At 47.8% G+C, this 23,411-nt stretch overlaps 1 protein-coding gene across 2 annotated transcripts in view; it reads right to left on the bottom strand.

Annotated features, from left to right (window-relative positions):
• The window catches only part of PMP22 (peripheral myelin protein 22), a 34,301-nt gene extending 11,273 nt beyond the window's left edge, over positions 1–23,028 (bottom strand). Inside the window, exons 1-3 of one of the 2 annotated variants that reach the window (XM_065415455.1) lie at positions 22,867–23,028; positions 19,778–19,878; positions 18,669–18,768 (exon numbers count right to left, since the gene is read on the bottom strand). In XM_065415455.1, coding sequence (XP_065271527.1) covers positions 18,669–18,768; positions 19,778–19,855 — 178 coding nt within the window. In that variant the 5' untranslated portion in view covers positions 19,856–19,878; positions 22,867–23,028. Of the gene's footprint in view, positions 1–18,668; positions 18,769–19,777; positions 19,879–21,447; positions 21,780–22,866 lie in introns of those variants that run through there. The other variant, XM_065415456.1, reaches the window with a different exon arrangement.
• Positions 23,029–23,411: the final 383 nt, after the last annotated feature.

Here is a 23,411-nt window from a genome sequence, read left to right as displayed (position 1 = left end):
GCTCAAATCATTGAACTCCTTGAAACTCAGCCACAGAGGACTGGCTATCGGGAGGAGCGATACAGCAGCTGCATCTTCAGCACATCAGCTAACAGCCAATGCTGTTAGGAAAAAGCAGTATGGTTTGTCTATTCCCAGGGGAATATCAATGGGGAAGGGGCGGGAAGTCACAGGGATGACAACAGTAACAACCTTTCTCCTTGTTTTCTCACTGCCACATGAGCCTTAAAACTATCAAATAAGGAGAGATGGTTCAGTACACCAGCTGGCTGATTAAAAGCTTGGTGGATTTTGCTCTTAATCTAGGATCTGAGTCAAAGCCCGATGATGATGATGCCGCCAACTGGAACCTTTCCTGATTTCAGTGGGCTCTGGATCAGGCACCTAAATCCTTTCCCTTTGGCAGTGGTTAGTTTACAAGAGGGCCTTCCAGAGAGAAAATAGTTCTGCTGAGTTAGACGGTGAGGACCCCTTGAACCACATCCCTCCTCTTGGTTCTGCCACCTGAAGGCTTTATACTAAATGGGCACATTCCCATGGTAATAGCAATCCACTTCATGGGGATACACAGGCAGCAACTGAAAGCAGCAAGAAAAGCCACCGGTAAGTAATAGCCATGGGGTGTAGTAGACAGTGCTCTTGACTGAGACTCAGGAAGCCTGGGTTCTAGTCTGCGGCTGTACTCAAAACCTGCCGTTTGATGCGGGTTTTTGGCCTCCTCTGTAAAATGGGCACAAGGACACTTGCCCAAGGTAGTAAAGTGCTTTGAAATCAACAGATAAAGGCTAGTATTTTTAATGGAGGCAGGTGCCCAAGTCTCAGTGAGAGTTTCAACTTAACTACCTTAATCTCTTTTGAATATCCCAACCTCCAAGTGCAGAGTGCTGCTGTCCAATCACTGCCCCTGGAATTACGTTAATTCTCCTGATTTAATATTATACCCTACAGATGTGTATTTTTCAATTATAAAAAAAACTTCCAATGGAGAGATCTGGGGCTAATGGAATCTGCTATCGGCTCCTCAGAATCACATAATCTCAAAGGGTTACAAACAGTTGTTTGTGGCTTCCACAGTGGATCGAGGGGCTTAATCTGAATGTAGGTAAGCATCTATCCACCCAAGTGTTCGCATCCTTATTTCCAGGATGAGATGGAAGGAAATACACAGGGGATGGGAGGGGGTGGGGCAGCAGAGAAGATAGCGCACCTTGTGCCAGGTTGTTTTTAGAGCCCCCTTTCTAACACTCATTAAGTGAATGGCTTTTGGGAAAGGTTGGAGTTATTTGAAGAGCTGCCACTGAAATTCTACTTAGGATCTGCAAATCCATCCACATTCATCCGGCTTCTCACACCCTCACCAGCAACGAAGATTCTGCATTTAGAAATGTGCAGTTTTGCAGACGACACTTATAGACTCATAGACTTTAAGGTCAGAAGGGACCAATATGGTCATCTAGTCTGACCTCCCGCATGATGCAGGCCACAAAAGCTGACCCACCCACAACAGAATCCTCCAGCCTGCGACCCCTGCCCTATGCTGCGGAGGAAGGCGAAAAACCTCCAGGGCCTCTGCCAATCTACCCTGGAGGAAAATTCCTTCCCGACCCCAAATATGGCGATCAGTAGAACCCCGAGCATACAGGCAAGATTCTACAGCCGGACCCTCATTTTACCCGCGATGGCACGTTAATGCCTAATTGACTAAAATCACGTTATCCCATCAAACCATTCCCTCCATAAACTTATCAAGCCTAATCTTGAAGCCAGAGAGGTCTTTCGCCCCCACCGTTTCCCTCGGAAGGCTGTTCCAAAATTTCACCCCTCTGACGGTTAGAAACCTTCGTCTAATTTCAAGCCTAAACTTCCCCACTACAGTTGCTGTAGTGTAGACTCGCGTTCAGTCTGCTAGAGAAAGGAAGGGTTGTCCTGTGGTTAGGACACTAGCCTCTGACTTGGAAGACCTGGGTTTGATTCCCTGCTCTGCTACCTGTGTGATCTTGGGTAAGCCATGTTCTGTGCCTCACTTTCCCCACATATAAAGTGGGGGGTAATAACTCTTCCCTACATGAAACACTGTAGACATGTCAGGCAGTTTAGTGATGGTAACCACAGAGAGCTATGAGTCCTGCTGGGGTAACAGCGGTGAAAGCGTAGTGAGCAGGTATAATGAGACAACACAGGATCTGTGCCATTCACTTAATTATCATTTACCGTTTGGCAGAATGAGCACAGACCAAGTGGGAAAGGCTACCACTCAGGTTTGTGAATGATGACGCAAGGTGCAGCAGAAGCCACCACCCAGGAAGCTGATATTCTGTGAAAAATGATTATTGTGGTGCCATTTTCCTGACCTTAATTTTAATTCCTGTGAAAAGAATCTTGAGGTAGATTCGAACAACCTGCCTGGTTAATCTGCATAGTATTAAGTCCAGCATGTCATGCAAAATGGGGACATGAACAGAACATACCAATGGGCCGTAGTCTGCAGCTTAAAATGATATTTTGTATGCATGGGGCATCTTTCCTCCTGAAGGATCTCAAAGCCCAACCTGTATACAAATGGCACCCCAAAAATGCAGCCACCTCTTGGGAGGAAGGCATCAGCCAAGCACACAGCCATAGCACACAACATGCATACACAAAACTAAGGGGAAGGAAAGCCAAGAATGTTAGGGCAACATGCTACGGTTTAAGGGCCACGGGCTGGAAAAGGTCAGCGGGGTTCATTAAAAACAAGCCTCTACTTTTTGAGCTAACGGGCTAAGCCTGTTAGTGGGAGAGACTCCCCCCCACCCCACATACTCTACAAGTGGGTTGCAGAGGCAGGATCTTGCTTTTCATGCACGGATCAAAATGTGAACTTCAGCAGACACGCTGAGTTCAAAGAGGATGAACACCCCATCGCTGTCGACCGTCCAGCGGCGCAGCTGTAGCCACTGTAAGGTCTGTAGTGTCGACATAGCCTTAGTAATAGCTAGAAAATAAACACGAGGGTGGGCATCTGAATGAAAGAATCTTCTTGCAGTTGTGGTAATCTAGGACTCCCACACATGTCCCCCAGCTCAATCCAGATACAGTTCATTCATGGCTGGTTTGTTCGATACCAAACACCCTCTAGCCAAGAGTACCAGGCAACATCTATACCAGTCCCGGGGCGTGGCTGCAGCCTGTCGACGTACCCAAGCTAGCTTAAATCTTGCTAGCTTGGAGCAGTGAAGCCACTGCTTGGGCTTCAATACAGTTTAGCCACCTGAGTGATTACCCAGGGTTCCAGGAAGCCCACGTTGCTGCAGCTTCACTGCTATTGGTACCCGAGCTAGTGCGATTAAAGCCAGCCAGGGGTTGTCTACGTAAACTGCAATCACACCCCACGATTGCAGTGCAGACATACCCTAAACTTGTAAAGCAGCCAGCGATTTAGTGGGGTTGCTAATCCACCTGCATATTTTCCTATGGAAAGGCTGGCACCATAAATATGGTAACTTGCCCTCTGCTTTGTTCCCAACCCCCCCTCATCCCTGCAGCAATCAGAGAGGTTCGTGTTAGCCTCCCACTGATGCCTCTCCGAGCAGCCTGTGTAAGGAATCTCAGACCGATGTTTCAGCGCTGATCCCGTGGGTGGCAAGCGCCACAGTTTTGTTTCGTGCCATTCCAATGAGACTGTCAGGTATAGCATGGTACAAGTGCTCCTGACAGATCTCTGACTCACACTGTGGCTGGACAGACTCCCAGCAATAACAGGTAAAGAGCACACTGGAGAGCAACAGGAGCCTGGAATTAAACAATTATAAAACTCCACTTTGTCGGCAGGAGAGGAGAAGAGAGAATTGTTGTCTTTAAATGAAAGAATGAAGAAAATGCAGCCAGGCTCCCTTTCATGTCTGCCTCCTCTCCTTTACGGACTGGTAAATATAAAGGAGCCCGGAGGAGCTTTGCAAGATTCCTGACCAATAAGGGCACTAAGCATTACATATAGGAGCTTTCCAGTGAGGCTGTATCAGCCCATGCACATACCTTACTGCTGCCCTGACTTCTATGTCCAATCCCTTTGTGTATGAGGGAGGCAAACATCCCAGGGAGTGCAGTTTGAGATCACGGACATTCCTGAACTCTCCTCACCCATCTCCCTGTGCAGAAGAGCAACCCTAACCACTCCCTCTGGCCATCCAAGAACGCTCACTTTGTAGCACCTCGTACCAGGAGATGTGGGGTGGGGTGGTCCTGCATAGAGCATGCTGCCCTAGAAATCAGGAGCCCTGGATTCTGTTCCCAGCTCTGCGACAACTCACCCCTTTCTGTGCTTAGGTTTCCACTCCCCACTCTGTCTGCCTTGTTTAGAGGGGAAGTTATACCAGAGTGGCCCTCTTATTCCAGCATAAGGGTGGCTTAAACCAAAGTACAGAACTGGACTGGGACTCAGGAGATCAGTTAAATTCCTGGCTCAGCAACTGGCCCGCTGGGTGACCTTGGGCACATCACTTCACTTCTCTGTGCCTCAGTTTCCCCCATTGCAAATGAAAATAACGATTCTGAGATCTGCTGCTAAGAGCCAGGTATTATTATTATGCCCCTTCCCAAGCAACATAAGCTAAACTGAAAAGAGTCTCTCTTATACTAGAATCAGATGGTCCACAGTGTGTGTGCGTGCAGGGGGGGTGGTATACTGGTATAACTTTCAGTTTAAATTAACACTTAGGTTATACAAAACCAAAACATTTCCCCACATAGACAAGGCCTTAGACTAAACTCTTCACAGCAGGCACGGCTGTGCACTATTGTGTGTGTACAACACCTAGCACAATGGGGGCAGATATCTTGGGTGAAGTCCTAGGTGTTACTCTACTGCAGATACCACCACCACTCTGCTGGGGAGACTGGTATGCACACCTAGCAGTGCTCTCCCTGGGACATTTGATCACTTAAACCCACTATCCACAGATGCTGTTTAACAATGATCCCCGTTCTCAGTGTTGCCACATTTCTTGCAAGAAATGTTTTTGCCTATTGTTGCATTTACTGTTCTATTAGACTAGTCTGGGCTTCTGTTCAATAGGCATTAGCTTAGTACACTATGGCAGGCATATGGAAAACAGAACGGAAACCTAAGGAAATCAATCCCATGGACTAAAGCATGTTCCCATGACAATATATCATACTTTGCCATCAAGGATGCAGAAGATGAATGAACTGAGCTTCACAACCCCTCTGTAAGGCAAGTTATCACCACCATTTTACATCTGGGGAAACTGAGGCACGGAGCAGCTAAGACTAATGGTCAGGATTTTCAGAACAAGTGAGAGATTATTTATGTTGCAGTAGAGGTGAGGACCCGCCCCCGGTCACAGACCAGGCTCCCACTGTCCTAGGTGCTGTAGAAACACAGCAAAATGTAGTCACACAACTCCCCTCAAAATTAATAGGAGTCGTGTATCTAAATGCCCAACTTGGCTTGGAAAATTCCAGACAGTATTTTGGGCACCAAAAGATAGTCACCCACAGCCAGATATTTAAAGGCATTTAGGTGCCTAAAGATGCAGATAAGCATGTAGTGGGAATTGGGTACCTAACTACAGACCTCTTAGTCCCCTCCCAGGGCTTCCTCTTTTGCTCCATCTCCTTCCTTCTAGCTGTGGATCATTCTCCCACCTTGACCTCTTTTCTTTGCCTCTCTCATCCCTCCTCTTTGCCTTTCCCTCCAGCCCACACTGAGGCTTGGTCTACACTTACCCCCCAAGTCGAAGTAAGGTACGCCAATTCAGCTACGTGAATAACGTAGCTGAATTCGACATACCTTACTTCGAACTTACCGCGGTCCACACGCGGCAGGCAGGCTCCCCCGTCGACTTCGCGGTACTCCTCTCGTCTAGCTGGAGTACCGCAGTCGACGGGGATCACTTCCTGTTTCGATTTATTGCGTCCACACCAGACGCGATAAATCGAACTCGGAACTTCGATCCGCAGCCGTCGAAATACCCAGTAAGTGTAGACTAGCCCTGAAAAAGGGCCTTGTCCAGAAGGCTATGTAACTTTCTAGAGCTTTAGACTCATATACAAGTGCACTGCATAAACAGGGCTGTGAAAGACACAGCATGCCTTCCCACTCCGCAATAAGATGCCATTCAGGGCTTCGGAAAGCAGCAGTTCATTGCTACCATTGCTAGCTAGATTGCACCTCCCCCCCAGGGGAAAAAAATGGGATTTCCCTGTTACTCTTCAGAAATCCTCTCAATTCACGATATGCAGTGGCCAGATCTCTGTGGTTTGGCTGCACACTAACTCATCCATTTGGATGGACCCTGAAGGTTGACGTCTAGATATTAAAATGCCCTGCTGGCACTGGAAAACTAGAGGCATCAAGGAAAAAGCTAAGCATCTTCTCACTACCAGCTTCATGATGTCTCAACTAGCTTCTCTGGAAATTCCTCGGGTTCAGGCTTGTATCTGTGGCTGGGTTTTGGCACACGTGGTATTTCCTGAGAGCAGCCAGGATGGAAATGCAATATGCCCCGGGGAGCCCCCTGCCAGGCCGAGCAACTGAATCCCTAGTGAGACGTGCCAAGGTATGAGGGAGACATTTGTCATTTCCTCTCTATCACCCACCATCATCCCAACAACAGTAGTCAGGGGAAATCCTGCTGCTGTACAGAGAGGGGAAAAATCTGGAGAGGGGTCCTATGGAGGGATAGGTTGTCTGCACCCGCTGTACACCATGCAACTCAGGTCCAAGTAGGCTCCCTTTGCCTGCAATGCAGTTTGTGGGTCTGCCTGGGCTCATGAATCTGCTGCCATGCAGGTCCACCAGCCACTGATTCCCCTGGAGCAGCAAGAGCTACTGCAGCCTCATAGCTGCTGTAGCAACCTGAGAGAGACAGACAGAGACAGAGACCAGGGGTGGGGTCTTGCAGAAGGATGATCTATGGTTAAGACACTGGACTGAGAATCAGGAGATCTGGGACCTGATTCTGCTCTCAGTTACTCTGGTGATTTGCAGAGAAGCTAGCCGAGATGTCACTTCAACTTCAGTGGAGTTATTCGTGCTTTACTCCAGTGCAAGTGTGGAGAGAAACAAGTCCCTGGGTTCTATTCCCAGCTCTGCCTAGGACCTGCTGGGTGACCATGAGCAAGTCACTTAATCTCTCTGTCCATTGTTTTTTGTCATCTGTAACATGGGTATAATGATGCTTCCCTCAACCACTGGGATGGTTCAAGGATAAATTCATCGCTATTTGCAAGGTGCCTGGGCACTACGGCGATGAATGCCACAGAAATGCTTACAAATAAAAGTTAAGCTCTTTCATTGCCCCTCGCCCTGCTAAGCGCATTTATTCATGGTCAGACAGGATTCAGCCCTCAGAAAGAGATTATGAGAGATGTGCTAGCACATCTTCCTAACTTGAAGCCAATATCGAATACAGTGATTCACTACGATGCTTCAACTGCTTTGTGCTACTCTGGCAATGCAAACGCAGCCATAATCCACTTCAACAAAGTGGTGCAAAGCCGGTTCAGGCTACTGGTGAATCTGTCCCAGTCATCCCTCATCTGCAGGAAAGTATTACAACACGCCAATGAATTACATTAGTTCTGCAGCACAAGGAATGACCCACAGAATGTGACATTAGTCACTTCAACCAAGTTCCAGTGATTTCTGGGATTGAAGAGATTATACGTGAACTGCAGCACACTGCAATCTGCATTAATGACTAATGCAAGGAATCTTCCACCACAGAAAACATTCACCCCTGACTTCACCCCAGGAAACTCCCACTGAGGTCAAAGACAGGGATGACTAAGAGACACCCTTGACACTGCACATTTTATTTTTAGCATGTCACCAGTATCGTAAGGAACATCATCCAGCTGAAATCTATTGCCCAGATCCGACAAAGATTTAGGCATGGGATTAGCTTCATGCCTAACCAATTAAAAAAAAATATTAAAAAGGAGTTTCTAGCACTACACCCTTTCTCTGAGATTATGTCTACACTGCAGTCATGGGGCATGACTACAGCTAATCTAGACATACGTGAGTTAGCTTTAATCTAGCTAGCGCAGGTATGGGTGCAGCATGGCTGCAGCAGCTCAGGCTTCCATGCGGGCTGTACAAACCCGCCTAGAACCCTGGGTAATTACTCAGACAGCTAGTCTGTTCTGCTGTGGCTTCACTGCTCCAGTACCCAAATTTGCCAGATTAGAGCTAGGTCAGGTGTAGCTACACAAGTTACAGTCGCACCCCGTGACTGCAGTGTAGACAAACCCTCAGTCCTCCCGCAACAATGTTTGTGGTTTTACAATCACATTTTCCCCCCAGATACTTTTTTCTTTTCCCCTGTTTCTGGGTAAAAGAAACTCAAACAGGGGAAACTGACTAACACGCGATACAGGGGAATGTAGAAAAACTAATTATTCAGTTAACAAATTGAAAGAAGAGGGAGAAAGATACCTTGGGCTTCTAATCTCATACAGTTACGGGAACGGCAGGTGTTCGTAACAAAGAGTGGGTAGAAAAAACTTCAAACAAGTGTAGCTTTTAAGCAGACAACATCCCTTTGATATTTTCAGTATAGAACATTGTAAAAATTGGACTGAAAAATAAAATGTTTCTATAGACCACATAACAAGAGTAAGATTTAATATAGCTACATTCTTGACTTTGCCCTATGGGAAGCAATTCAAGAGCTATGGTTGCCTAGATGCTAGTAGACACTGGGTAGATTCTAAGCTATGTTAGGTTGCTATTCTCCTGGAGGCAGTCCATTGACTTCAGTGGGGTTACTCCACGATTACAGTGGTGTTACCACCATCAGAATCTGTCCCTTTTTCATAGTGGAAACTCTGATGATCTTGAATTACTGCAAACAGCGACATCTTTAAACGTAGCCTGTAAACTGAATGGGACCAGCCTTTGCATGTGATGATCAGTACACTTAGTCTAAAGACAATACGATTCCTGGGTTCCATTAACAGTACTAGGCACTACGTACTGCATTGGCAAAACTGACTACAGCCTCGTTAATGTCATTCTGCTGCTGTCTGGCAAAGCTATGAGCAGCGGCAGGGTTGGCTGTCGCCCTGGAGGCTCAGAAAGGTGACGCTGAATTAAGTCACATTTGGAAGGCTATCTTCGCAACCTGAAACACTACAAACCTTTCAAATGTTTTAAATAGACACATTTTGCAGAAATTAATGGTGTAGGCCCCACCCTGCCATGGAAAGCATCCACCTCACCAATGAAACAGATTTTCTAAGACTTGGTCCAGATTTACACTAGGGTAGCCGAGTAGAATTTTCCTGTATCCCTATTTCCGTGATGCAGTTCTTTTTGCCCATACGTTTGATTTATACTTGCTGTCAATAACAGAATTAGACACTGCGTGACATTTCTCTTTGGGGCAAACTGTTTTAAGGCAGTTTTTAGTCATGGGTCGAGAGTAACACCAAAGACAAGTCTCCAAGGAAGATCCCCACACAGAGAAAATAGGACTTTTTAAAGACAATCCGTGGTACTCTCCTGAAAAGTCTGTTCAGACTACATTACACAATACTTCACTGGGAAACTTAGTCAAGGGTCTGCTCTGGTTAAGCTACTACACTTTGGGTCAAATTCTGCTCTCCGTTGCATCCATATAACCAGGCTCGGGCCAGGTCACTTGCACCCATTAACAAGACCATCAGGAGAACCTGGAGAACTCCAGCTGAGAATTCAGCTTAAGGTTAATCTGCTAGTGTTAGAAGGCAGCACTTACATAGATTTCCATGGATGTGTGCCGATTTACACCAGCTGAGGATCTGGTCCCTCATGCAAATTAATGAGCTAACAGGATAGGAGACTGAATGCCAGCTCTCTGCCTCCGTGCATATCCTACACTGGAGTTACTCCTAATTTAGATTAGTGTGAACAAATCAAAACAAGGAGCTGAGGCATTTGCAGTTGTCTCCTGCAGCTAGGTAGACAATTCTTCTTCTGGATATTTATCTTTCCCTGCTAATTTGCCTCCTTTTGCTCGGTCACCCTTAAGTTGCTAATTGAAAAGAAAACCTGTATTAAATCTACACTGGGACTTTAACAAGATATTTAACACGATAACATTGAGAATACCCTTTACCTTTTAAACACACTTAGATAAAAGTGAAACAAAAAGGATAAAAAGTAGTTTTGAAACACAGGGATGGCAAATCCATTCAATGAGAAGGCAGAGAGAAGGCTATGAAGCAGTGCGTATTTCTGCATCATGTGTTTCAAAGTAGATATGAATAGTGGAACTCTTATTAAGAATAGCAGATAAGTCAAATTGCAGGGATCACTGTATTATGCAACCATAACTCAAGTGCTATGTTTCTGTCCTGCTTCTCCCGATGCAAAGAAAATCCATCTGAAGCCTCAGTCTTAGGCAAGGGCAAAATTTTCTTAGCCAGTCTAGTGTGGCTTGCTGTCAAGTGTTGTGCACTTATTGCACATGCACAACTACCACTGACCTCCCTGCTTTTCGTGTGGGTTTTGTGTCACAGCAGTGATTAACCACTACAAATTCATGGGGATAATTTTCCCCAAAAGATGACCTCTCCAGCAACTCAGAAGCACTGTCTAGTGCAGGGGTTCTCAGACCTTTGTACCGGTGACCCCTTTCACACAGCAAGCCTCTGAGTGCGACCCCTCCCCTTATATATTAAAAACACTTTTTAAATATATTTAACACCATTATAAATGCTGGAGGCAAAGCGGGGTTTGGGGTGGAGGCTGACAGCTCGTGACCCCCATGTAATAACCTCGCAACCCCCTTAGGGGTCCCGACCCCCAGTTTGAGAACCCTTGGTCTAGTGGTCAGGGCAGGGGACCTAGGAATTCCGGATTTCAAATCCTGGCTCTGCTGCATGGCTCTGTGTGGCTCAGGGCTTGGCTGCACTGGGGTTTTCAGCCACCAATGTAGCTACATTGCTGTAGCTGCACCAGTGCGAATCACTAGTGATCCCCCTAAGTAAATGGTGCCTTGCCTTGGCATGGCTCCCATCTATGCAGATTATAGACCGGACACTCAGCAGTGGATGTGGAGCACTGAGCACAGCAGCAGGAGGGGGCCTAAGAGTTTCTTTGCTTTCCTGGGAATTTAGGGCACTTTGTGCTAGGCTAGTCCCAGCAGCTAGGGCAGGGGTCGGCAACGTTCGGCACGCGGCTTGCCAGGGTAAGCACCCTGGCGGGCCGGGCCAGTTTTATTTACCTGCTGCCGCGGCAGGTTCGGCCGATCGCGGCCCCCACTGGGGGGCCGCGGCCAGTGGGGGCCGCGATCGGCCGAACCTGCTGCGTCAGCAGGTAAATAAAACTGGCCCGGCCCGCCAGGGTGTTTACCCTGGCGAGCCGCATGCCGAACGCTGCCGACCCCTGAGCTAGGGACTGCTGGGGTCCAGGGGAGCACTGGACATACCACCTTCCCCCACCACACTCCTCATGCCAGCAGCCAGGAGTGGCAGGGGAGCCACTACAATGGCTCTAGTCTATACCACTCAAAGATCTCTCTACAAGGAGAAAACCTTCCAAGGCTCAATGCAAGTAACATGAGTGATGTTATAAAATCATGAGTGATGTGGAGAAAGTGGATAAGGAAAAGTTATTTACTTATTCCCATAATACAAGAACTAGGGGTCATCAAATGAAATTAATAGGCAGCAGGTTTAAAACAAATAAAAGGAAGTTCTTCTTCACGCAGTGCACAGTCAACTTGTGGAACTCCTTACCTGAGGAGGTTGTGAAGGCTAGGACTATAACAGAGTTTAAAAGAGAACTGGATAAATTCATGGTGGTTACGTCCATTAATGGCTATTAGCCAGGACGGGTAAGGAATGGTGTCCCTAGCCTCTGTCTGTCAGAGGGTGGACATGGATGGCAGGAGAGAGATCACTTGATCACTGCCTGTTAGGTTCACTCCCTCTGGGGCACCTGGCATTGGCCACTGTCGGTAGACAGGATACTGGGCTAGGTGGACCTTTGGTCTGACCCGGTACGGCCGTTCTTATGTTGAGGGTGTGGTGCGCCAGTGGAGCAATGCAGAGCAGTCAGTCCAGGATCAGAGGCTGTATTGCTGCGAGGTATCCATGTGTTGCAAGAGCCGTCTTCAGAACGGTCAGTGGAACCCACGGGTGGGCATGTGTCACAGGTCCTGCTCTGTGCCCAATCCACAGAAGGGCAGGCGTTTCTTATGGGCCTGCAGCAAGTGAGCCTTGGCTCTTTTAGCTCAAGCTTAGCAGCTTATGCTTTTAGCTGTACAGGTCCCCCTTCCAATTCCTGATGTATGGGCCAAGATGGTGGCCCTCATATCAGCAAACTGGAAAGTCCCTTCCCTCCCGTGGTGCTTAGTAACCATCTGCTTTGCAGTGTGCAAAGTTCCCATGGGATTATTTTCAAAAAACCAATCCCTTCAATTACTAAAGGTTACCCACAATCCCAAGCAGTGACCAAGCCAACCAACAAAGTCACAATTTGAGGAACAGAAAGAGGAAACAGGAAAAACATGTTACCGAACAATCCTGAAGCCGGCGGGAGTGGGCGGGGCAGGGGTTGTCCATTTAAAGGTTCCATAAAAATAAAAAAAATAAAAAAATGTTTGAAAACATAAAAATTGCAAGGTGGAAAAAAAATCTGCACATTCTTGTGAAAAATTCTGTTTTTTGCAGGGGTGGAAGGGGGAATTTTTGACAAAAAAAGTTTGAAAAATTCTGTCCAGCTCTACTTAAGAGCATTAAAACTCATAGGGTCAAAAAATCTCTGCTGGCATAACTCCAGACTTCATTAGATTTACACTACTACATAGGTACAGAACTAGGGGTTCTGCCTGCCTGGCTTGAAGTGGTTTCCGTTATATACAGGGTTACAGTGGTTTTCATGATCTCCAGGGTTTACAGTTTGGTTCAATGGCTCTCAGCACCCCCACTATACAAATTGTTCTAGCGCCCCTGCCAGTTGAGCATCTGACCCATAGCCTGTTAAATATACAATTCTGGGATTCAGTGCTGAATTCCTCAGATAAATCTGCTCCAGGAATGCCAGGCAGCTTAAATTAAGCAGCGATTGCAACATTTTTGGCATAATTCTCAGCCTCTTGAAAAATGACATTATCTAGCAAGCAAATGCTGCAAACAAAGCAATCAGTCCACAGACATGAAAGCCAAAGGAACGGGGCATCCCACACTGATTGTGACACTTGCTCGTCTCTAAGCGTCCTTCCATAGTATTGCAACATGCCTGTCAGACTCATATGCTCCGAAAGAAATTCCTGAAGTCATCATTCAGCTTCGACTGGGAGCCAACCCCACCAGCTGCTGAAAGTTTACAAGTTCCAAATGGAACCGTGGGCTAGTGGCTTGCACCTAAACACTAGGAGTCAGGAGAACTAGGTTCTGTTCCCAGATGTTTAACTTGGGGTCTGGTTGTGCCACCCTCTGATTTCAAAGGCATGACTTGCATGGCACAGGCTGAAAAGTCAAAAGCTCAGGACCAGATTTTCAAATGTTCAGCACCCGCCACTGGGACCAGATCTTCCAGTGAGCTCAGCTCCCATGAAGGCCCCTAAACAAAGACCATGTTCTCCAAAGCACCCACCATCTCCTGCTGGGAGACACATGGCTTGGCTTTCAGCACCCAACATTCTAAGCTCTTCTGAAAATTCCAGCCTCAACTACCAATCAGTGGAAGTTGGACAGAACTGGGTTTGTTTGATTTTGAGCAAGTTCCTTAGCCTCTCTGTGCCATCATTTTCCCATCACTAAAATTTATGAAGCTCTGGGATCTATGAACAAACAATTATTATGAGGTCTTTGTAGCACCTGGACCAGGACCCCACTGTGCCAGGTGCTGTACAAATGCAGACTCTGCTACGCAGAGTTTCCAGTCTAAGTATAAGCACTATGCAATTGATGTGGAGCCCAATGAAGTCAATGGCAAAACGCCCATTCATTTCCAAAGTGAAAGATCAGGCCCTATTTAATTGCTAACAATTATGATGAATGTTGCAGGAGGCGGTGCGGGAGTTTAGCAAAAGAGAGGGGGAAATCTGGCAAGTGATTACTCCACAATACAGACTTAACTCTTATGATGGGTTGGGGGGCGGGGGAGGAGAAATCATCTCTACCAAAGGACTAAATTCTGCCAAATTCTTCAATGGGAATTTCATATCTGCCCCCAAGGGCGGAATTTAGTGCCACATTATTAAATGTTGAGCAGTGTCTTTGGCAGAGGCACAGAAAAAAGATAAACATTTTCCTAAAGCTTTTTAGGATACTGTGCAACAGGCATGGCGTAGGTATTGGAAACACATTCCCATGAGTCTCCCCTGGACTCTTGTGGAACATACTTTGTATTGGCGGGGAGGGGTGGAAATAAGTATACTTTTAGCTAATAGCATAGAAGATGGAAACAATATGGCTGTTGAAAACATTGAAAATATATTGAGGGAGGAGGTGTTCATGTGATATATCCCCCCCCCAAAAAAGAAAGAGCATCTAGAGTCTCCAATTCTTTTGGGGCAGATGGGGTGGGGAGTTGTCCAGAAGCTAGGTTCCCGACCTGAGACCCAAGCTCACTTCCATGCTCCGCCACAGACTTCTTGTGTGACCCTGGGCAAATCACTTGGTATCTCTGTGCTTAGCTTCCCATCTATGCGGTGAAAATAATAGCACTGCCCTACCTCACAGGGGGATTGGGAGGAAAAAACCACAGTAAAACTCGTGAGGTGCTCAGAGACAATGCGAATGGGGGCCAGATTAGCTTACCTTACCTAGAAAATAAAAATATCACACAATATTTTCTCTATTGAAAAAACACAACAAAACAGATCAGCCTCAAGCAAAATGCAAAACAACTGCAAGAGTGAGACTGTGAGCTCTGGGGGCAGGGACTGTCTTTTTGTTCTGTGTTTGCCCGGAAAATGGCACCGTGGGGCCCCTGGCCAAAGACACGGGATTCTTGGTGCTACCATTCTATATAGTAATTTAGCTAATGCATAAAGCCCTTATCCTGCAAAGGGATGGATGTAGTCAGACCCCCTTTGCCCATGAAAAACCCCGCTTCATGTAGGCAAATGCCAGGAGAGGAGCATTCACATAAGGATGGAAGGTTGAATTTATGTGACTTTTCCTGGCTTGCGCTGGATTTGGGTCACAACTCCTCGAAGTAGCTCAGATTTCATTATTCCGCCAGCTCACAAGAATGGAGCAGCTGGGCATAAGCAGGAAAAGCACCACTGTACATGCATGAATCCTGCAATCCACATATCCAACTAGCAGTGGCAGGTCACATTTTTAAACTAGCTGCTCAAATGTGTGCCTTTAATAGTAAAAATAATCAGTTGAAAGGATCTAAAAGGGTTCCACCCTCATTGGTTCCGGGTGTGTAATTTATTCTGCTATCACCATCAGCATTCAGGTCTGATCACAAGTAGCTAAAGAGTTCCCCCTTTAAAAAAAAAACCTCTTGCCTAGGGTAAGATTATCTTGTTATTTACAATATTCCCTACAGAAAATGTTCAGGATACTGTAAATACTGGGGTCAAGCTATTTAGTTATCTGAAGTAATAGGCACATTTATAAGGGCAACAGATTTTCCCCCACTTCGGGGGGGGGGGGGGGAGAACGTGTTCAGGGCGCAATTACTGCAGCCATTATTTTAAGCACATGTACAGCCGTTTTTGAGCATGCATGAGTGAATCTGAACCAGCCTGCCTACGTTGCAGATAGCAGTATAAGGCCAATATTGCCAAATGCTGATTCAGGACATAACTACAGTAATCTGCAGTGCCCCAACAGAAGATTCCAGCTGGTTTCCACAGCTGGTCTGACTTGTGGCCACCAGGTGTTGCTAGAAGGCTGTGAAGAAGGCCGAAACCACTCCACCAACACCTTGGAAATCTGAGCCTCTTCCCGAGATGAGAAACATGCTACTGCTTTAAGTACAGTTAAAATTAGAGGCAGGGCGAGCTCCTGCATTTATCTCCCAACATGGGGTCCCCACGAGTATTTCATTACCAGCAGACTGGCTGGTTTGGAGTGTTTTAAACCTGATCTCCAGAAAACTCCTACTACAAAATTGTAGTAGGAGTTTTCAAAGACTCACTTCCCTGCAGGGTGGAGAGTGATAAGAACTTGCCAAGCTACACAAAGGCTTCACTCCCTGCACACACCACCTGCAATGCTCTCCTTTTCCACAAGGCAAATGTCCCCCACCAGTCCCAGCACCAGTGTTATGTTCAATCTAGTGGCTCAATCTTAAGACCCTTCCCCTTTCTTGGCATCTCAGGGGCAGCAGGTCACACTGTCACAGACCGGAGATGTGGTTCTACTCTCAATTACACTAGTGTAAATCAGGATTGACTCCAGTGAACTCACTGGGGATATGCTGGGATCAAACTGTTCTGAGAGGAAAGTCAAGATGCAAATTCCTAAAGCTAGCAATGATAGTAATAAAACCCCATACCAATCGCTCAACTAAAAAATTGTCCAGATAATTATACTTAGCTCTTACGTAGCACTTTTCATCAGTGGATCTCAAAGTGGCTTATAAAGGAGGTCAGGATCATGGTTCCCTTTATAAAGAGGGAGAAACTGAGGCAGAGAGGGGAAATGGCTGGTACAAGGTCATTCAGCATGCCAGTATTAGAATGCCGGTCTCCTGAGCCCCAGTCCAGTGTGCTATCCATTATACCACACTGCCTCCCCTACATCGCTTGGTAATTCTGTACCCACAGTGTACAGAGGCAACTCCTTGGCCTCACACAATGTGGGCAAGCCAGCTGATCAAAGCGTGAGGCACTGCGCTACCTGAAGCTAGCTTTGGATCGATGTGCTTTCCATGGGACTTCTCCTACACACCTGAATCTGATCTCATTGACACCACTGTCACCCTGGCTGAAATCAAATGGGGTCACTGATGATTTCCACTTGTGGAGCAGAATCTGGTCCCTACCTTCTACGCAGACTTTTTGTGCTCTGAAACTTGTAGGTCATAATTCTGAGCTGTTCATTCTTAAAGAAGAGCTCTGCTCCCATTGATTTCGATAGCAGGCTTGTCTGAAAAGTTGATGGCAAGATATGGCTCCCTGTGCTCAGTATAAATCTAGAGCAACTCCGCTGAATTACTCCAGACATACGAGTGTAACGAAAAGTAAAAGGTGATCTATACGAAAACCCAATCTTGCTCTTTACCCAATATACACGCTACAGAAATAACCAAGCGTATAAGGATAACTACAACAGCATGGTTTACTGTGGCTCAGGTTTTAAGAGAAACTTCTTCACACAGGCGGACATAGAGAGTGCTGGACTACCCCACCCCAGCCGAGGAATGGGAAGCTCTTAAATGCTTAGCTCTCGCAAAGCCACTGTGCTCAGGAAACTGCAGAGATGGGAGAGCAAGCGTTGGTGTAATGGAGATGGAGCAGGGAAAGTCCGCGATGGTCAGCTGTCCTTGAACACCTTCCATCCCCCGGGATAAGTGACCATCTGGAGCACTAACTTGCACCATAACTGGGGGGAGTTGGGACCCATCCTGGGAGTAGCGGCTAAGCACTGGCAGAGGGGAATGTTGGGGATCTGTCCTGGTTGCTTAGCAATATGCACAGAGGCAGGCAGTATAAAAAGAAGTGGGACTGGCTTCCCCAAAGACCCAGCGGGTGTTTTTCATAGAGCATATCTGCTCTGGCCCTTTAACACTTCATCCCTTTCAGCAAACAAGAGGTATGCCTAGAATGACTACTGCACACTTGTCACAGCAGTAAAAAGTCCCACTCCAAGGGCTGCCCACGTTTGTTTCTCTGGGTATTACCTAGTAGGAATAATTGTGAGGAGCATATTGCAAAGAGGTCACATGGGGTCATCCCCCACTGCAGCTGAGGGCACTGTCAACATACCACAAATACAGAATGAAGCAAGGCCGGGGACAGTACCTGACCCATGGCTTCTCCCCAACTAGTAATTCAATGGGCCAAATTCTGCTCTCAATTACACCAACATAAATCTAGAGTGATTCCGCAGATCTCACGGAGAGCAGGAATCTGATCCGCTGACTTCACCATGACTCACATGTGCACATCTGAGCCCAGAATCCGGCCACGTGGGCCTGATCCTCCATTGCACAGCATCTCATGCAGCCATGCACACCAGTGCAAAGTAGGTATCCTGCCCCACCTAGTCAGCACGGTGTAAATGACTGCACAAAGCGCTGTGCAACAGTGAATCAAGCCCTGGTTTTCTAATGTGTGATGAGCTGCTGTACAGACAGAGGCTCCCCTGCAAAACAAGTGAGATGTGCCCACTTCAGATACAAATAAGGAGCAATCCAGAAGAACCATTGATAGAATGGCAGCCTTTACATGAAATTAGTTAAATTCCTCTCCCTCAGTTCCACCCTGCTCTGTATCTTTATTTAGGGCCTGATTCTTCCACCTCTACTCAGGTACCGTATTCCAGAAGCAGTATCGACAAAACCGCCTGAGTAACAATGCTTAAAGAACCACTCACATGAGGGACGGAACCAAGCCCCTCGATGGATCGTGCTTGACTTGTACCAGACAGAGCCTGCAGAGATCGTTCTGCAATACATATCTATTTCTAAAGGTGTGGGGGAGGAGTTAAAGGGATGAAAACCTCCACTGCTGAAGAAACAGACGAGATGTCAGAGCACTCACCGTTCGTGGAGGACGTTAAGCACTGAAAGGAACTCGGGGCCACTAGAGTGCTGCAGTTCTGCCAAAGGTCTGCCGTACGCCCATTAACGTTGAGCCATTGCTGAAGGAGAAGCACAAATCTGTGAGAGGCGGCAGCAAAGGCCCGGGGGGTGGCAGAGCAGAGTTACCAAAGTAAAAGATAAGCTTGTGCTCAACTAAATGCACTTGCAAAGGATCCGACATAATCGTGCACGTTCATTCTTGTTGTCTTTTGCATTCTTACCGTTGCTTTGGTTATTTCTGTCTCATGTCTTTATTTCAATCTGTGCACAAGCATTACACACACACACACACACACACACACACACACACTTCAAGTGAGTTTGGAAAGAAAATGCTCTGCGTTGTTCTTTACTTGTTCTAGACTCAACTGCTTAAAAGAGGAGACTTTTCTTATTCTCTTTAAATATGTGCCAAAGCTCTCAAACACTTCACTCCTCTCCAGCGTTTTCTTGGCAGCATGGAAAGCTACAGTAACTGCTCCATATGAATCCCAACCAGTTTAGAGATTATTTTAGAAGTAGTTTTTTAAGGTCTTTTTAAAAAGCCCTTTGAAAGCTAGTCTGGAAGTGACTAGCTCTGCATTAAAAAAAAAACCAAAACCCACAAACATGTCTGCCTAGATTGGCCATGTTAATTAATACAGGGCCTCTGAAAGAATTAAGGTCTGGTATTGGAGGCGTAACCTTTAATTTCACAAGATCTGGCCCTTGGTTTCATCTACATGGACAAATCTTACACATGGAACTCTGCAATGGATTCTGATCTACTTTAAGGTAAGGTCCCCACTGCTGCGCTAAACTAAAATTAACCCACATGCAGCTCTCGGCACTAACCAAGAGGGTGGCTTGATGTGCAAAGTGCTCCAAGACCTCAATTACGGAGGTCATGACTTCTGATTGCTAAAGAACTTCAGGCTGAAACCGGAGGATTCCTACAGAAAACACTCTGAAAGGTGACGCTCAGCGACAAATATCCTCTTCTCTATCCCCGCACTCCCCAACCCACAGGCGACACTCACAACCCCCATGTTCCCATATGGGGATCGGAAGGATAAAGTTTGTACTTACGCTAACGATTGTTGAGACAAAGAGCAGCACCAGAACCGCAACATGGAGCACGATGATCCCCAGCAACAAAAGGAGCATTTTGGCTGAAGTTTTGGAAAGATCTGAAGGGGGGGAAAAAAGAGACACGCTTTTAAGTGACAGCAAAACCCCTTGCAGTCAGCCCTTTGCATTTGTGTCTATGTGGGGTGTGTCCAGCATTTAGGGATAACTAGATCCGAAAAGGCAGCAGGGGGCACTGCAGCAACAGAGAATAAGCAAAGGGGCTCAAGTTTAATAGGCTCAACAATTTGTATTAAATGCATTTCTTCACCAGTGCAACATCTCTTTTGGCAAACAAATGCAGCTATTGGGAGGGGTCAGGGGAGATTTTTAAAGTGCTAACTGGGGTTTACAATGTGAAAGGGACAGGCTCCCAGGGTTGGACAGAAATCCATGGTGTGGCTCTACAGTACTAGAGTCAAATGTTGCAAGCCTGAAAAGGAAAGAGACAGCTTTGAGAAATGCCAGACATCACCCGGTTTGGAAAAGGGCAGCAAACCTATCTAAGAGGGGTTTTCTTTGTGGTGCCCAAAGAAGGGCTGGGGAAGTTCTAATAAATGCTGTGAAACATCAAGGAACCTTCAACTTCTACATTATTTTCCTTCCACACTTTAAGTTTCATGGTCCAGAGTTTGATGACTCATGATACAAGGAGAAATGCAAATTCCATTACATTCCTCAAAATTTCCACTTAGCTCAGCCTGTCTTGGAAGTGTTATTAGCCAAAGCTAAAATAAGGGGTTGTTTTTCCTGAAGCAGCGTCACAACAATATGAAAGCCTAGGTTTCCAGCCAAAGAATTAAAATATTTAAAAAAAAAAAAAAAAAACCCACCCCAACCAGCCCCCTGATCAAATATTTTTAGCTCAGAGGCTCAGGTAGGGGGAGGGGGACTGGAAACCGTTATTCCACAAAGCCACTATTCTCCACTTCACAGCCAACATTTGGACTCCATTAAAGTCAGGAGCCCCTTGATGAGAGCCATGCCCCAGCCATTCCCGCTGCTGCCTTTACTGCGCTTCTCAATTAGCTGAGCAAGGCCAACAGAGCTGGTTAAATAGCTCTGTGGAAAGAAAGGGAAATGACCATACGGCGCATTGTGTGTGTATGTGTAAACTCTGAGCCTTTCCATAGAGAAAGGAACACAGCTACACCCCCACTGCAAGCAACAGTCCGTGCACACACCCCATGGAAATCAACCAGGTTACAAAAATACAAAGCGCGTCTCAGGGGGGACAAAAAACCCAGCTAACGTTCTTCAATGGTTCGAACTGTTTCTAATTATAACAAAGCGAGGTCAGGTCTGAAGTAGGTTAATGGAATCCGTATAGGGGAGTGAATCTGCTTTAAACACACACACACCACAACAACAAGCTAGTGGTTTTGGCACAGAGATTACTACAGAACAAGAGGGTGAAACCAGCATAACCAAGCAACAGGGAACCCACTGACAAGCAGAATCGCTGAAGATGAAGGGGATTTATTTGCAGACAGACACCACCAGGCAAGACAGCTCCTGGGTGGGGACCATACACTGCCACACTACTGGGATCTCCCCGTCTTCCCCCAAATCCTCCCCTCGCTTCCACTATCGAAAATAACCCGCTCCTGGGCGGTACAGCTGCTACTTACTTCTCTCCAATAGTCACCCACCAAGCGGCGTCCCAGAGGCTCGACTGGCCCCAAAAGATCAAACCGAAGCAAAGGAGCAAATCCAGCCCGTGGGTGCGGGTGTGCGCCAGTCCCCTTGCCCACGGCAAACTGAGCCAGGGGGCTGGAGAGAGGGAGGCGGGGAGGTCAAAGCGCGAAGTTATAAAGTTTCCCCTTTAACGAGGAACAACGCCCCGGATTGCGTCTGTGCCGCAGGGTGTGTCCCTGGGTCAGGCAGAGGGAGCCCGGCCAGGCAGCGGAGCCGGCTATAAATAATCCCGCAGGAGAAAGACACTCGCTTGTTCGCCGCAGCAGGGAACTTTTACTCACACCCGTTTGGATCACGCTGTACTCGGCACTTTCCCCGCCCCCCCGCATGTCTCATCAGCCCACGTGGGGAAGAGGCGAGCCCATGGCTTGGGGGAGCAGCACGTCCCAGCAGCACCTCAGAGCGGCCGCACCCTACACGGCGGCGCTGGCAGGGTGGGGTCGGGGAGCCCCCCCTCCCGGTGTATGAGCGGAGACACCCCGTCCCCGGAGGATCCACTCTGCGCGCTGCTCCCGATCCCTTCGATTTGTGCAGGGAGGGAGGCGAGGCGAGGCGGCTGCAGCCCTGGGGGCTGCAGGGGCATCCGTGCCACTAGCCTGGCGCTCCACATGGGGGCTGCTTCCTCTTGCCTCCAACCGAGCCCCCCCCCGGCAGCCTGCGGGCTCCTGGCGGGCAGCGGCCGGGAGAGCCGGGGGAGACTCCCCATTGCGCTCTGGCGAGGGGCAGGAGGCTGCAGCAGGGGAAATGCCAGCTCCGCCAGGCACCGTGCAAGTGGCCGCCGCGCGCTCCGGGAACCCGCAGGGCGCAGCCTGGCTCCGGGGCTGAGCACACACACGGGGTGAGCTCAGTAACCCCAACTCCTCACCCCTCTCAGATCTGCCCGGTTGGGGGGGGGATACACGCCCCCTGTTCTCCTGAGTCCTCTGGGAAACCAAACCATTCACCCTGCACCTCAAACACTCATCCACCCGCGGATCCCCAAGCGCTTCACGAAGTCCCGAAGAGCGGTGTCAGCCTAATTTAGATGCACCAGACTTTGCTTTTGCTGCTGCTGCTGCTTCTGTCTCTTGCCTCTTTGCTTTCTCCCGCGCTCACCCGCAGATGCAAAGCAAGCCTGGCTCTCTAATGGTCTCGATGGGTTAGGCTCATCCAAATACAATTGCGCATGTTTGCCACTCGCTTATTTTCTTGTAAACGCGTGTCTCCAAATTGCATGGCGCTTTGGAGATGAGCCACAGTTCAGGGAAGAGAAAGGGCAGTAGAAAGCGCCCCTCTCTTTGTTTGTCGGGCGGGGGGGGGGGGGGTGGCTTTGCTGGCAGAGCTCAGTTGGGATTTCACCACCAAAGACTTACCAAACTCCAAGCGTGCCGCCCTTCCTGGCAATGGTAGCTCCTAGGAAGCCAGCTCAACGTGCATTAAAGTTCCTCCAGCAGGGGCAGGATCCCAGAGGATGCTAAAAGCCACTCGTGGCGTGGGGTCGAGTTGAAAGGGGGATCCCTGGCGTATCGGAGCCCTTCTCTGAAACCACAGATCTGGTGCATTCACTGTTTATTCATCCCCCAGTCCAACGCCCAGATATGTCACGGTGGCCTGAGAGAGCACAGCCTCTAGTATTTAAAGAGACAGCTCCTATCTTTATCTCCTCCCCAGAACACAGCCCAGCACGCAGGGGCTATTTAGGGGGTGCTGGAGACTAAATAGAAAGGAGTGGCTGAGAGGCCTCCGTCCCAGTTTAAAGGCTTAATCAAAGCCCTGGATGCTAGAACAATAAATAGCGATCTCCTTCGGGAAGCTGTCATTCAAGGGGTTGGCAAAACAGCCAGGCTAAATGTTTCCAGGCCTGAAGGGAGAGGGAAGCTGCTAGACAGCGCTGCTGGGGGGTTAGGGTCAGATCTTC

The sequence above is a fragment of the Emys orbicularis genome, chromosome 13 (genome assembly GCF_028017835.1).
Source record: "Emys orbicularis isolate rEmyOrb1 chromosome 13, rEmyOrb1.hap1, whole genome shotgun sequence".
Classification (NCBI taxonomy): Eukaryota; Metazoa; Chordata; order Testudines; family Emydidae; genus Emys; species Emys orbicularis.
The sequence above is the reverse complement of the archived record's forward strand: the minus strand, read 5'-3'. Positions and strand labels throughout refer to the sequence as shown.